The following is a 15,432-nucleotide window of genomic DNA, read 5'->3' on the forward strand; positions in this document are numbered from 1 at the left end:
TCTTTTAACTTCTGGGGGGAAATGTCTAAATTTCAATACAGCAATGCATTGATATTAAAAGTAATTTGTACTTTTGATTACTTAAGAAATTTTAAAAGTATGTGCTTTTGAATAAGTATTTTAAAGGACAACTTTGTTTTTCTACAACAAGGGTTCACATTTTAGATAGTACTTGGAGCAAAGAAAGTCCACGGGCATCTTGGGAATGAGGGAGTTGACCATTGACTCGACCACTACACAGGACCAATTCCAATCCGCTCCCTTGTTGACTCACTGACTTAGGGCGGATTCACACTGCGGTCCAATTGATTCAAACTGTTACTGAAATGGGTAAATCAGTGAGGGCTCAGGCCTGCCCCTTTATGCACCCTTTGCGTGAGTCAGTATCAATGCAGACTTTGACAAATGAATTACCCACAGTTCATAGCGTTACAAGTTCTTTTTTTTTGTTTGTTTGTTATTTATTACCTTAGTAGTCATTTTGTCCTGGAAAGATAGCCTCTAGGATGCAACCCAAGTATGTAATTTCGTCTTTTCTTGAGATTACGTTGTCAGCCACTTTGACTGTGAAGTTTTACCCAGGTGTAGTGATAGTTTGTTGTCATTGAGCTAGGTGCAGATCTTTTCGAGTTCATGGGCCTTTTCAACCTGCAGTTTGTCCCTGTCCGAGACTACGGGAGCAGAGTCATCCGTAAACAGGAACAGATTGGAGTCACAAGCAGATGACATGTCGTTTACATATATTAGGAACAATAAAGACCCTAGTTTACTTTCTTGTGGAACACCACAGCTTACTGGGAGAGGGGGGGGCAGTTCACCTCTACCACCTGTTTTCTTCCCTCCAGGTAAGATCATTATAGCTTTCAAGACCGATTGCTTTCAACTTATCAATCAGAATAGAATGATTTACGGTGTCAGATACCTTCTGGAGGTCCAGCAGGCTTGAGCCTATGGCCAGGTCACCTCCCAGGTCAGGTCACCTCACCTCACCTCCCACATACCCAAGATTCCCTGCAGACTTTCATGGGATATTGTGACTTATTGGGTAGGCCTACAGTAAATAGTATAATAAAGAAATCACCTGCTTATTGTGTCTAAAAATACATAATTAGCCACTTGTACGCATGCCCCCACTGCCACCCATTCAAATCAAAATAGGTAAAATCGCTAAACAATAGAAAGCAGTAAATGAAAATGTTAACTCATCTTTTCTTTGCTCTCTAAAACATGAACCCTTGTTGTAAAGTTGTTTTTTTAAAGATTTTTTTTGGGGCTTTTATTGGATAGGACAGTAGACTGACAGGAAATGGGGGGAGAGATGGGGAGCGACATGCGGCAAAGGTTGTCCGGTCGGGAATCGAACCGGCGACGCCACCAGGCATTCATGCCTTTGTGGCAATGCCTAAGAGGTATGCGCCTGGACCAGTAGGCCAGCGGGCACCCAGTTCTCCAGTACTTTAACTGAATTACAACTTGCACTAATATTTGACCAGGAGGAGTATGTTTGATTGATTGAATACTTTATTAGCAGTTCGCATATAAGCACAAGACAGTACAGTTCAGATATACAGTATACCGGTATACTTTCACTCGTGTAGTGGGTATTGAGTACTTTGCACATGGTATTGGGCAAGTATAATACAAAATATATTTACAAACTTCTGTCAGACTCAGTTGATGTTTTCTCAGGGAGAGAGCTCGTGGGAAACTTGAATGGGGAGTTGGTTTCCTGTGTGCTTTAATTATTTGTATAAATATTCTTTCTGACATTTCTTAACGCCCTGTCTTTGTGTGTGAGATTAAATGAATACATGTATTCAAACTGTGTTTTGTTCTGAATAGCCTTTTTTAAATATTTTGTGTCATGTATGTCCAAAATGACTTTCATTAGGCCATGGATCCCCATATCAAATGTTTCTATCTTTGTCCTAGTAGATGTAGACCATGAATATTGGTGGTGATATCGAAAGGGAAAATATTAGACTAGTCAGTTTCAAGTGAATTATTTAGTGACATTAAACTCTCATTTGAACTGGGACCATATCTGCCATGATCATTACCTTTGAGCTATTTTTTTTTACATCCACCTGAAAGTGAGTTCTTTCTTGCCATTGGTTGTTGCTACTATATGAGCAAATACGGAAGTACATTATAGACGACGTGATTGACTGAAATGAGTACCAATTGCGCTCTGCCCTTGAAACGCTCAACCAATGACATTATGGAGGTGGGACAATGTGTGCACGGTCACTGGAGCTGTGGGGCTTGCTTGACAAAGCAAATCCATTGTTTAGTAGTAGTTCTAACCTATGGTTCTAACTGAAGGCAACATATTGTACCATCATGTCTAGTCCTGGAAATAAATGCGGCGAAGGTACGTTTTACACAACACATTCTATTACGTTATGTCGTCATGCCATATTACTAATCTAAATCTGTCGGGGTCTCCCGAAGCACAAAAAAGTAATGTAGTAGTAGACCGTTTTGCGGACAAGTGTCTTTATAGTACCTTAAACACGTTCTTTAATATTGTGTGGGCTCGTGATTTAGTCGCCAAATGCCCAGTTTTAGTCTATGTTTTATTCACATTTGTTAATCCTATAATTGCTCTGTTTTCCACTTTGACAGAGAGTGTTGCTACAGACAGCAAAACGGGCTTGCCAGGTAAGTGCTTCAGATCAGTTGTGTTAGTGCTATAACATGCTTATACCTGGTTGGAAGTTTGTCAAAAAGGCAAAGCTATTAAATGTGTTTCCACACTAGATAAAAGACTTGTGTGTGGTGTGATTGTGACGCTATATTATACCTACTCATCAGTGTGGGTTGTAGGTACACACAACATCCATGGCTCAGGTGATGGGCTACATGGCATCAATAAGGAACACAGTTGTCATGTCAGGTTATTGTTCTGTCCTTTATGACGTCGTGTCATGCTACTTTTTTTCTTTTTCTTTTTACAAATGGAAAGCCTTGCGTAAATCCTGCTTTACTTGTCCTTATAACAACAGGTTTAGCAACGTATAGGGTGTGGCAGCCACGGTGTCACATTGTATTAATCATTAAGCTGTGCTACCTGGCTACTGAAGGCTCCTGAGAACAATAAGTGCTCAACGGTTTGAAGTGAAAGAGAAAGTTGCCATATGAGCCTTTTGTGTATAGTGTCACTCTGGTACAACTAGAAGATAAGCTTGTTATGAGACAATGCAAGACACAAGAGAGCTGTTTTAAGAGTTTTGTGTTCCTTTTTTCATGCAGTAGGCTACAGTAGTATTGTTTCACATCTGCTTCATGAATTGCACATTTCTTATTCATTCATGTGCTCTATTTTATAGACCTAGATGAGCCAGATGCTTTCTTCAGAAGGTAAGTGTTTAAGTACAGAAAGTCATGTCATCCAAGTCTTATGACATTTTAAATGAAGCTGTGTGGTTGTGTTAAGTTCTCCTGCCTACCATCTTCACTAATCCTTTTTGTGTCTTCTCATGTCTTCTCCATCAAGAAGCACTTTTTCCATGGATCCTGCAGAGGAGTACAAGATGGACCACAAGAGACGAGGTCTAGCACTCATCTTTAACCAGGAACGCTTCTATTGGCAGCTGATGTTGAGCAATCGCAGTGGAACCAACGCGGACCGATATAATCTAGAGAAGAGGTGCTCTACCCTACTAAATCAAACAGAGCTAACGCCTTTTTTATATTTGAGATAAGAAAATCATACCTTGAACAGAAACAGAGAAATGGGTGTTTTCATGCAAAATTTAACATGGGAGCCAATGGAAATTCGGTTTGCTGATGTTGGGTTTGAACCTGTTTCCGGAGAAAACCAGATGCGCTACTTTTTGAGCAGATCGGCACCAGCTTGATTTTCGATTAATTGAAATGAAACATATGTCGGGAATCTTGGGTGTGGCGGCCTGGACCAATGGGAATATCTCGGGAATCTCGGGAATGGGTAGTGAATTAGTTATTAATAGCTATCCAGGCTAAATGTTTCTGGGCCTGTTTAGACAAGGCTAAACAAGTCTCTACTTGTTTTGGAATATTCCTCATGTTGATGGGTCATGTTTTCTTCTGCTGTAGATATAAGGCGTTGGGTTTTGATGTGCAGGCCTATGATGACCTGAAAAAGGAAGACATCATGAGCAAGATCACTGAAGGTACACAGACACAATGACAGATACTCAACTTTGGTTGAGCTGGAGGTAGACCCTTGTACTTTTTATTGTGTTGCATGCATGCAGTCAGCTCACCTTTATTTCTCTCTCTCTCTCTCTCTCTCTCTCTCTCTTCATCTCCTTTCAGCTTTTCCCTTCAGGTGTCGCCACAGTGCCTCCTCTTCTTTCACCAACTACCTTCATGTCCTCTTTCACTACATCCATAAATCTCCTCTTTCGTCTTCCTCTAGGCCTCCTGCCTGGCAGTTCCAACCTCAGCATCCTTCTACCGATATACTCACTTCCCTCTGTACATGTCCAAATATGTACAGCCCTTCTCTGAATCCTGTCTTTTCCTCAGTGCAGCTGTCTCTTCTAAACCATACAACATAGCTGGTCTCACCACCATCTTGCACAACTTCCCTTTCATTATTGTTTCCAATCACACTTCACCCCTGAAACCTTTCTCCACCCGTTCCAACCTACTTGCACTCGTTTCTTCACCTCTTTTCCACAATCTCCATTGCTCTGGAATGTTGACCCTAAGTACCACCTTCTTTACCTCTACGACCTGTAATCTCATCTTTCCACTTGGGTTCCTCTCATTCACACACACACATGTACTGTATGTATATATCTCTCTCTCACACACACACACACACACACACACACACACACACACACACACACACACACACACACACACACACACACACACACACACACACACACACACACACACACACACACACACACACACACACACACACACACACACACACACACACACACTTAAAAGCGAGAGAGTGTGATGCATGCCAGTCTGGGATATGTCATTAAGACCAGTATATCTACTGGTTATAGTCTGCTTTCTAGAGTATGTTGCAAGGTAGAATTTCACAAAACTGTTTGATGTTTTACCAGCTGCGGAGGACAACCATACTGATGCAGACTGCTTTGTGTGCGTGTTCCTGAGCCACGGCGAGGAAGACCATGTGTACGCGTATGATGACAAGGTCTACATCCGGGATGTCACCGCTCTCTTCAAAGGAGACAAGTGTAGAAGCCTCGTAGGGAAGCCAAAGATCTTTATCTTACAGGTATAGACTTACAGGTCAGATTTTGTGTATTGGGTCATTGCAAGCAAGGTGACTTATACAGTACATGCATACATACATAGCTTCATTAAGCTTCAGTCACTCAGAGAGGCTCAACTGATGAAACTTGACATGACTTTGTCTGGTTGGTTGTCATCTCCATTGCCAGGCGTGCCGTGGAGACAAGCATGATGACCCAGTAACCCCGATGGATGTAGTAGACAGTGCCAACCATACCGTGGTGGATGCTGGGGTCGTCTACACACTTCCTGCTGGGGCAGACTTCATCATGTGTTACTCTGTGGCTGAAGGTGAGGCTGCACACACACACACACACACACACACACACACACACACACACACACACACTAGAAGAGTATCGTCCCATCACCAAAGTGTCCTGAGCCAGTGGTCCGCAACCCCCCAAAATAATCATAATTGAACTGGGGACCCCCCACCCTGGCAAGTACTTTGTAATTGTAGGGCTTGCGGTATTACATTTTGTTTCACTCTGTTCCACAGATAAATATGGTGAACAGTTTGAGAACCACTGTGCCAAGCAATGAAACATTCCTGAATCCATAGGATTCATTCTTCACTCAGGGTAGTACCACTGCTCAAAGAAATGAAGGGAACAAAATGTTCCCTTCAATTCTTTGAGCTTTCTTGGAGCAGTACTACAGTATACTATACTCAAATAAATTCAAATAAATTAAGGGACCATTTTGTTCCCTTCATTTCTTTGAGCAGTATATTATATACAGACTCAAAACACTGCAACATACAGACAAGATGATGCGGAAAAATGCAGGATGAATTTTGGAGGCAGTGGGTAAATGTGATTGGCACAATGTGAAGTTGTATTTATGTTTTAAAACATTTCTCAGAAAAAAAGACTTCTGTGCAAGCTGCCTAAATCACTCAAGTCCAGTGCAATGAATTATTTGCCTCTTATATTAACATTCATGTTGTGATGTACTACACATCACATGGACATGACATGGGTATTAATTTAAGTGAAAGGTGTGTGCCTTTTACATTTTGTTTTGCGTAATCCATATTGTCTTGTCCACTGTGTTTGTTCAGGATACTATTCCCACCGGGAGACCATCAATGGCTCTTGGTACGTCCAGGATCTGGCTGAGGCCTTGCAGAAGTTTGGAGATTCCCTTGAGTTCACAGAGCTTCTTACTCTGGTCAACAGGAAAGTTTCCATGAGGAGTGTTATGAATTGCAATGACCGGAATGCAATTGGAAAGAAACAAGTTCCCTGTTTTAACTCCATGCTCACCAAAAAACTCTACTTCCGACCAAAAAAGGTGATTGTTTGATCCCTTTTTAAATTTTTTGTTGTGTTGTGTAATCAACACTGTGTCACTTAACATTCAGTGTCACACACATCATCCATGTGTGCTTCAAATAATCTTGTATTTCACTGGCTGTCATGCCATTTTAATTGCCATTTCCAGTTATGTCTGTGTGTTGACAAATACAGCAGGACACGTTGCACTATGCATGCACTGTGATAGAAACGTCTTTTCAAACTCAAGGGCAGTTTGTTACTATTGGCCTCATTCATAGCAACTTAGGACCTCTTAAGCAAACTGGTCCCACTGCATGTGCAGAAATGGATCTGGTACTAGAAAAATGTTGCCTTCATGTGACACAAAAGAATAACGGGTCATTTCACATGCTTAATTTCCTCCTCTTTTGTTTACTAAAGTGTCTAGTCTTGAGAAGGTCAATTTGATACAAAATAAGAGGATCTCTCAAATCAACAAGTCCTGATTGCACGAGATTGCCATATTGTCTGTAAAATTGGCCCTCAGTTGTTTTTATCCATCAAAAAGGGAATTCATGTTTGTTTTAATTCTTTGAAATGTAGCTGTTTGTGATTAAACATTGAACTATGCATATTTGCACCCAACTAAACAATCATGGGAAAATACCTCAGGGAGGGAAATGATAGCCTAGAGACACTAACAGCTGTTACGCTGGACCTATGAATGACTCAGGAATATCAGTCATGTGACCTTATTGTTAGTTTGTACTCTATACTGTGTAAGTTTCTACTTTTTTTTCCTAAAGCGTAGCCAAGTTTTTATAGAATGGAGATTTACATATTTTGCATCCCAATATGATCCAAAATAAATACTAGGGGACAGAACTCCCAAGCTGAGCACGCTCTACTGTCACTAGTTTCAGAGGAGAGACGAGGAGTTTCGGGCTACTCAAGGCTTCATCTGCGTTGAATGCTGATGAAGGCCTGAGTAGCAAAACACGTCCGTTTGTCAGAGGCTGCAGACTGTTTCTATACTTATCCCCATATTATATCTAAAGCAGCTCAGGATTCCTATCCATATTTACCAGTCATCACGTGTCAAGTGAATTACAGATCATAGCAACGACACCATAAACTGTGTGAAGACTAGATGCTGTATGTGTGTTTATTCCATGAATTGTGAGTTGTAAACCAGTATGTCTGTTGAGGTGCAGTGATGTAAAATAAGGGACCTACATGTCAAGAGTGGGAGAAAAGAATGAAGAATAATGTGTAGAAGCTGTTTTCTTTTTTAGCAATGATTCTTCTGAATACTCACTGGGTACTACTACCAAGTTGCAAAAAAAAAAACTATCTTACATTAAGGAATGTTTGGATTTTAACAGTTTTCTGATTACAATAAAGCATCTTTACATAGTAATCTGTCTTTGCATCATGACATTTCCAAAACTGCAGTGATGCATATTTCCAATGTCTTAACAGGATGTTTTCATTTGTCATGGTGAAGGAGGGGTGATATACAAAATACCTTGAACAAAAGATTGTAAACAAACACTGTGACCTGGATTAGTCACTGGCACCAGTAGAAAAATAAAGAAGAAATGCTATGGGACTGTTTTTGCTCTGTGTGTGTGTGTGCGTGTGTGTGTGTGCACGCATGCCCGTTTGCAAGAGAGAAATAGCCTTCAGTTTTCACTAATAAGAGAGTATGTTGCTCTCAGAAGGAGGAGGACCGTAAAAGGAACTCACGGCAGTAAAGAAGGTCACAAATGATCCCTTTCAGAGCATCCGATGAGCCCTTGAAAATAGTTTACACTGAAATTGCAATCATACATGGTAGAATTCATTGCAACTTGAATTGTTTGAGAATCTACTGAAAGATGAAGAGTGGCCACAGAAAGAAAGATATTGTTTGCTGTTAAACTGACACTGATTGCTGTGTTTGGGGGGAAACCACAGAAAGATCCAAGGCTGTCATCTTAACTTAATAATTACACCAAATGCCAGAGCACACATTAGCAATGCTGTTTGAAAAGCAATAACAATGAAGAGCAGCAGTGTAAATTGCCCTAGGAAGCAATGGTCAATGGAAGATTATTCCCTGCTTTATAGAACATCAAAGTCTGGTGGTTTTTAAAGGCCTCAAAAGTAATATCCATATTAACCTTAAACCTCCAAGCCGGGACCACAAAACTGTGACTGACAGATCCCACTGTGGTCAGTGGGTGCGTCCTTCCCTTGTGGCTGGGCCAGGCTGATGATGCTCCTCAGGGCTGTGTTGTTGAGATGTTTGTGAGTGATGGTAGCCTAATCTTGATGGTAATGTGATTAATTAGGAAATTCACTTAATTTACCAATGGAACTTTTTTGCATGATGCTAACTTTGTTTCAGCTCTTACTGCTTTACTGACATTGGTTAATTAGGCCTGTGTATGCATCCCCTCTAAGTATGAAAGACTATAGAATCATTCTATATTTTCTCTATTCTTTCATACTTATAGGGGATGCATACAAAGGCCTAATTCAATATTATGCATATTATTTAATTAGGCTATACAAACACTGAATCTGAATCCAGTCCCATGGCCATTTCTGACCTGATGGGAAAAGGTGCTGTTCTATTGTGATGCTTTGATGGACAAACTGTTTTACTGTACCTCCCTCTGTCACTGATGTCACCTGACCACAGGTGTATTCATTCACTGCTGGGTTGGCTTCACTTCTGCAGGTCAGAGAGAAACAGTGCTGCCCTCTAGTGGTGCTGAAGCAGAGGGACTGATTGACACTGGTGTGTTACTGGGAAGATCTGCAAAAGGAATAGGCTGTGTCTGCCACTCTGCCAGCTTGCTGATACATACTACATAATATAAAAAATCACACCCAATGTGAAGTGAGCGGTGGTCGTGCTTGCATAATGTCTTCAACTGGTAATTGGTGATGTAATACAGGCTACACACACACACACACATTGCTATGGCAAAACACTGATGAAAAAGACTAGATATAAGTCTAGGATGTAATTGGTGATGTAATATGGCTACACACACACACACACACACACATATTGCTATGGCAAAACGCTGAGGAAAACACATTGCTATGGCAAAACACTGAGGAAAAGTCGTTACAGACACACGCACAGCCACTCTATGGAGCGGTTTACCACCGCTCAAAAAGATTAACTCACATTGAACCTTGACTGTTATATTTGCTTCAGATGACAGATCTCTGTTGCCAGCTTGGTAGAGAACAGTGCAAGAAGAAGCATTGAAGGTCATATTAGATATCAATACCGGACCGGTACATTAGTTCTATCTTGATTCCGCATCAGTTTCTCCTCAATGATAGCCAGTCTGGGGGTCCATGTCAGAGTTGGTGGCAGAGAGGAACAGGGGACTACAGCAGAGCAACTCAATCTAACTGAGGCCCCCTCATTCACAATCACTGCATCTGATGTTAGAGTTGGTTTGGGTGGTGTTTCTAATATGAAGACATATATGGACTAATTATTACATAGACATTCGTCCGTCAGCTCTTGGAAACAAGTTCAAATTACTTTATGTTCTACTGCTATTCTATAACAAGTGTACCCTCACATTTTACAAGGATGTTTTCACTTGTCATGGTGAAGGAGGGGTGGGAACCTGTAGATGGGTTGGGGGGCTGTGGGTAAGCAGAAGAAAATGTTTTTTAGGCCTATATGTTATGGTATTCGAAATTTGTATACAAAAGACCTTGAACAACAGATTGTTAACAAAACACTGTGTGACATGGATTAGTCACAGGCACCAGTAGAAAAATAAAGAACGCGCGTGCGTGTGTGCGCGTGCGCTGGTTAGCCTCCATCTTATAAAATGAATGTCAAGATTCACTTTCACAAGAAATATTCTAAAAAGGAATTTTGTTGGCTATAGTTTAAAAACATGTAATACACAAGAAAAAAGAACATACATACATACATTAATCTTCAACCGCTTATCTGGAATCGGGTCGTGGGGGTAACAGTTCCAACAGAGATTTCAAGTGTTCCCTCTCCTGAGTCCTGAGCAACCTTATCCACTTCCTCATATTGTTGAGAAAGGTCGGTGTTATCATTATAATCAATATCAGTATCAAGTTCCGTATCATGGTCAGTATCATCATGGTCAGTTGCCATTTCTTACTCCCTGCTGGTCATGTTTGTTCATAGAGATTCAATGAGTCAATGGGAACACAGAGGAGGTGCTGTATTTCTTGGCAATTTAATTGATAGATGTACTCAAACAGGAATTTTGTAGGCTAACTGAAGCCTGCAAGGACTCATTTTCAGACAGTATTACACAGTAACCACTTAATTTGTCACCCAGCACACCTTTCTCCGCTTGCTTTCCATACGAAGGGTGACAACTGACAAGCTGACAACAAGCAGCAACAAGCTGCAGCTGCAGTTTACCTGGCTGCAGTTTACCTGGAGGCAGGTGTGTGACGAGCACACATGCTCCGCCTGCCAAATCTTATTGACACTCTGAGTTACACCTACCGTTTGAAATGACCTTAACTCACCCAAAGTTAGTTCACACAGTCACTGTTGGGCTTGCTTGACAAAGTAAACTCATCGTTTAGTAGGCATACATGTCAGCTGGAAGTAGTCTACTGCTATCATGTCTAGTCCAGAAACTAAATTCTGCGAAGGTAAGCATTACTGTTCTTCTTGTTTTTTTGTGAAATAAATGAAACAGATTTTAGATTAACAATGCTTGTTACTTTATGTTATGTTAGGCAATCTGTCTTTACAGTATAACATATTTTTCTTTCAGTTCATTTGCGCTTTTATTAAATGTTTAGTCCATCTTTTATTCACCTTTGTTGGCTTTAATTGCTCTGTTTTTAACTTTGTCAGAGAGTGTTGAGACAGACAGCAAATCTGGCATCAGTGGCATGCCAGGTAAGTGCTTCAGATCACAGTTGGTGGTGTTATAACATGCATTTTAAGTATAAGTTTGTCAAAGGGCAAAGCTATTGAAAACTATTCCCGTACTAAAAGCAAAACCGAAAGACTTACTGTATGTGTTATCTGTGATATATTACATTTTACTACCCATCAGTGCAGTGGGGTCAAAGTGCAATAACCAGGTTATTACATGAAATCAAGGACGTTGAAGGAATGCAGGTGTCATTATAAGGTGTGTCATTATAAGGTGTGTCATTTATCTCAGATAATTTATCGCTACCTGCTGAAAGCGAACTGAAACGGCTGAGAATTGGTGATTGTGTGACCACAGACCAGACATACAGCAAAGGTCTAAAATAGCCTATTCTGATGACTATAATTCTGGCAATTTGAATTGTTTGAGTTTTAAGATGTAAAGGCTACAAAACAATGGGAATAGGGTTCAAAAATTCATAAAAAGTCAGCAGACTGAAAAGCACTCAAAGATTTGGACTGGAAAGAAAACAGCCTCAGGCTTAAAAGGAACCAGCATCTAAAATGTGACTAAGTCATACATAACAGCTTCCTTTTTATCTCTATTAAAATGTTATTTGTTTATGCAATCTGTTTCATGAATTGACTCAATGGTTTCTCATTAATGTGTTTTATTCTATAGACGTAAGAGATGAGCCAGATGCATTCTTCAGAAGGTGAGCGTTTATGTAGAGAAAGAGATGATAAAAAGATAATGACATGGTACTGACCATGATACGGAGACACAGTGACCAGTACAAGAGCAACTCAGTGACCCCTTTAAATAATATTGCTTCTAGTGCACTCCGAAGCTCTCTGTTTCGTGCGGAGCTGTAAAGTTAACATGTTCCCTCAGCACTACGTATGTTACTTTAGGGCAGTATGACCAAGTGACACCTGGCTGAGATTTCCCCACAGGGACGTGCTGGCCATTGGGAAAAGCGGGACAACTCCCGAACGGCTGGTTCATTCCCGCCCGGTCCAGGCCGGCCATTAAGAAACAATTAAAAATAAAATTTCGGCCTTCGTTCCATTTTGGGGGCTGGCCGGCCAACAAAGTAAATCGTCACTGTCAAATTTACACATTTTTTTGCAAAGCAAAGCCCTGCTTCTTCATATAAGGCCGTCGCACAAAAGTAGTGAAAACAGCAGATCTACAAGCACACAACGCCTCGCACTGTGCTTGTAGATCGGCTGTTTTCACTAGTTTAAATCATTTTTAAAATGATAAATACAAAACAAACGGTTTTGGACATACAAGGTTTCCACCCGACAACGACAAAATATAAGTCTTGTACAGTAATTGGCCCACTGGCTTGTTACTTGTCATGATCTGAAATGGCAAATCTTTGAGTAGCAACAGTGCTATAGAGAGAGATCTCTCTCTATAGCACGCAATGAGGGCCTCTCCAACTCTTTTTCCCGGGCTGAATCAGGGGCCCAGCACGTCCCTGTTTCCCCATGTCTATTATCCTCTAGAATGGCAGTACGTGGGAAGACACAGGAGAGTGGAAACAAGGATGCAAACAACACTATAGCCATAACAGTATGACATTCTGATCTTCTACTAACTACCTTCAATCATCATCATCTTGTTTGTGTCTTCTCTTATGTTTTCTCCATCCAGTAGCACGTCTTCCATGGATCCTGCAGAAGAGTACAAGATGGACCACAAGCGACGAGGTCTAGCACTCATCTTTAACCAGGAATACTTCTTTTGGCAGCGGAGGTTGGACATTCGTTATGGGACCAATGCTGACCGAACTAACCTAGAGAGGAGGTAAATTGATTTAATTATATTAGAACATGAACCCCCATATCAAAGGTTTTGTCCTAAATAAGCGGATAAATAAAGATAAGTTGCGTTCCTTTTGGTTTAAATATCATATTGAAACAGACTGGTTAAGTAAAAATGTTTGTGGCATACAGTGCATTTAATTTAACAACACCTTACATGTGTTTCAGATAAAGTCAAAGGTATGCATACGTAGGTAGGCCTATATTCTTTGCGAAGTGAAATCACTTGCCTTTGAACTGTTCAGGGTTCGATCCCAGGCAGGTTTGGTTAATAATATTGTCTTGGAGCATTTCCTCATGTTGATGGATCATGTTTTCTTCTGGTGTAGATTTAAGGCGTTGGGTTTTGAGGTTCGGGCCTATGATAACCTGAAAAAGGATGAAATCTTGAGCAAGATCACTGGAGGTAGGCACAGTGATTAGTTTATGGACTGCTATGATATGAGATAAACCTTTTTATTCAAGTGTCAATAATAGGACTATTGGATTTATATTGACATGTTTAAATGGGATACTTACAGAACTGTTCCATTCACGACCATTTAAAAGCTGTGGAACCTATAGGATAATAATAATGATAAAGATATATGATAGGATTTGCCCTGCTACTGTACAAACCTACCTTAAGTAAACCATATTAATTAATAAACATATTTCTTTAGGTTTATGCTTTCTGGACTAGCTAATTTAACACAATTGTTCAATGTCCTAACAGCTGCGGAGGACAACCATACCGATGATGACTGCTTCGTGTGCGTGTTCCTGAGCCACGGTGACGAGGACTACGTGCATGCGTTCGACGACAAGGTCTACATCCGGGATGTCACCGCTCTGTTCAAAGGAGACAAGTGCAGAGGCCTCGTAGGGAAGCCAAAGATCTTCATCTTACAGGTATAGTAGTCAAATTAAATGGAATTTGGAAACATTTATACCTTCTACATGATCAAAAAGATCAGTCAACAGTACACTTACTGTATGTGTTTCAGCTAAACATCTCTGCTATGAGCTACCTGAAATGTGCTTGACTAATAATGTAACTAACTAGAAAATTGAAGATTGCAAGTGTGGTTGCTGTGACTATATTCTGCAGCAAGTTAACTGTCATGTGAAGCTCAACCAATACTCGAGCTAACACCACTCCTCAAATGTTTTTCCTTCAATTTCTAATAGCATCTGATTCACAGAAGTTTATCTATTGGTGAAAATAAAGTTTCCCCAGGACTACAGAGTGTTGTTGCCCTGTCGGGCAACCACACTAATAAAGCTTGACTTAACTTTGTCTGGTTATACTCAAGTTGGTTGTCATCTCCATTGCCAGGCATGCCGTGGAGACCAGCATGATGACCCAGTGACCCCGATGGGGGGGGATGTAGTAGACAGTGCCAACCATATCATGGTGGATGCTGGGGTCGTCTACACACTTCCTGCTGGGGCAGACTTCATCATGTGTTACTCTGTGGCTGAAGGTGAGGCTGGGATAAGACATGGGAATAGAAGCCATCTCTGGCTCTGCTACATGATAGTATAGAGTGATTGGTTTGGTCACACAATGTGTTTACTGTTTACTTTGTGCACAGATGTACTACAGAAGTAGGATTACTATCTATCTATGCAATACACAATATATTTTTCAATTGTTTTGAAAGTATTTCTTCCCACAATATAATATTTTCTGAGAACAGATCACTGGTTGCACAATTTGTCATACAGATTGTCCTGTACTCTCTCTTTGTTCAGGATACTATTCCCACCGGGAGACCATCAATGGCTCTTGGTACATCCAGGATCTGGCTGAGGCCTTGCAGAAATTTGGAGATTCCCTTGAGTTCACAGAGCTTCTTACTCTGGTCAACAGGAAGGTTTCCATGAGGAGTGTTGGAATGAATTGTAATGACCCGAATGCAATTGGGAAGAAGCAAGTTCCCTGCTTCAACTCCATGCTTACAAAGAAACTCTACTTCCGACCCAAAAAATTGATAGATTGATCTACTATATTCTTTCAAGATTTGTCAATGTCAGCCAATTGATACTAAATTAGCAGGCCATTTTTCTCTAGTAAAATTGGGCCTCTGTCTTTTTGCTCTTTGGGAATTCATGCTTGTGTTTTGTGGCTGTTTGCTTTTCAAAATGTAACTATGTATGCATAATTTGCACCAAACT

General features: G+C 40.7%; 2 protein-coding genes across 3 annotated transcripts; both read left to right on the top strand.

Moving 5' to 3' along the window:
• Nucleotides 1-2,263: 2,263 nt before the first annotated feature.
• LOC308281793 (caspase-6-like) lies at nucleotides 2,264-7,929 on the top strand. Of its 2 annotated transcripts, none has more exons than XM_080722092.1 (8): nucleotides 2,264-2,374; nucleotides 2,629-2,664; nucleotides 3,333-3,363; nucleotides 3,500-3,652; nucleotides 4,081-4,157; nucleotides 5,079-5,254; nucleotides 5,421-5,562; nucleotides 6,338-7,929. In XM_080722092.1, exons 1-8 carry the CDS (start codon nucleotides 2,344-2,346, stop codon nucleotides 6,580-6,582), a joined length of 891 nt encoding a protein of 296 aa, XP_080578218.1. In that variant the 5' UTR covers nucleotides 2,264-2,343; the 3' UTR covers nucleotides 6,583-7,929. The 2 variants fall into 2 exon arrangements, with proteins under 2 accessions (XP_080578218.1, XP_080578219.1); XM_080722093.1 differs by having other exon boundaries at nucleotides 3,503-3,652.
• A 3,244-nt stretch (nucleotides 7,930-11,173) lies between these two features.
• LOC308282316 (caspase-6-like) lies at nucleotides 11,174-15,257 on the top strand (the record flags this gene model as incomplete). Its single annotated transcript, XM_080722661.1, has 8 exons — nucleotides 11,174-11,204; nucleotides 11,413-11,457; nucleotides 12,119-12,152; nucleotides 13,103-13,255; nucleotides 13,602-13,678; nucleotides 13,988-14,163; nucleotides 14,591-14,738; nucleotides 15,010-15,257. The coding sequence occupies 8 exons, from the start codon at nucleotides 11,174-11,176 to the stop codon at nucleotides 15,255-15,257; spliced, it is 912 nt and encodes a 303-aa protein (XP_080578787.1).
• Nucleotides 15,258-15,432: the final 175 nt, after the last annotated feature.

Source organism: Nannobrachium achirus (assembly GCF_963921795.1).
Source record: "Nannobrachium achirus genome assembly, chromosome: 3".
NCBI classification, from domain to species: domain Eukaryota; kingdom Metazoa; phylum Chordata; class Actinopteri; order Myctophiformes; family Myctophidae; genus Nannobrachium; species Nannobrachium achirus.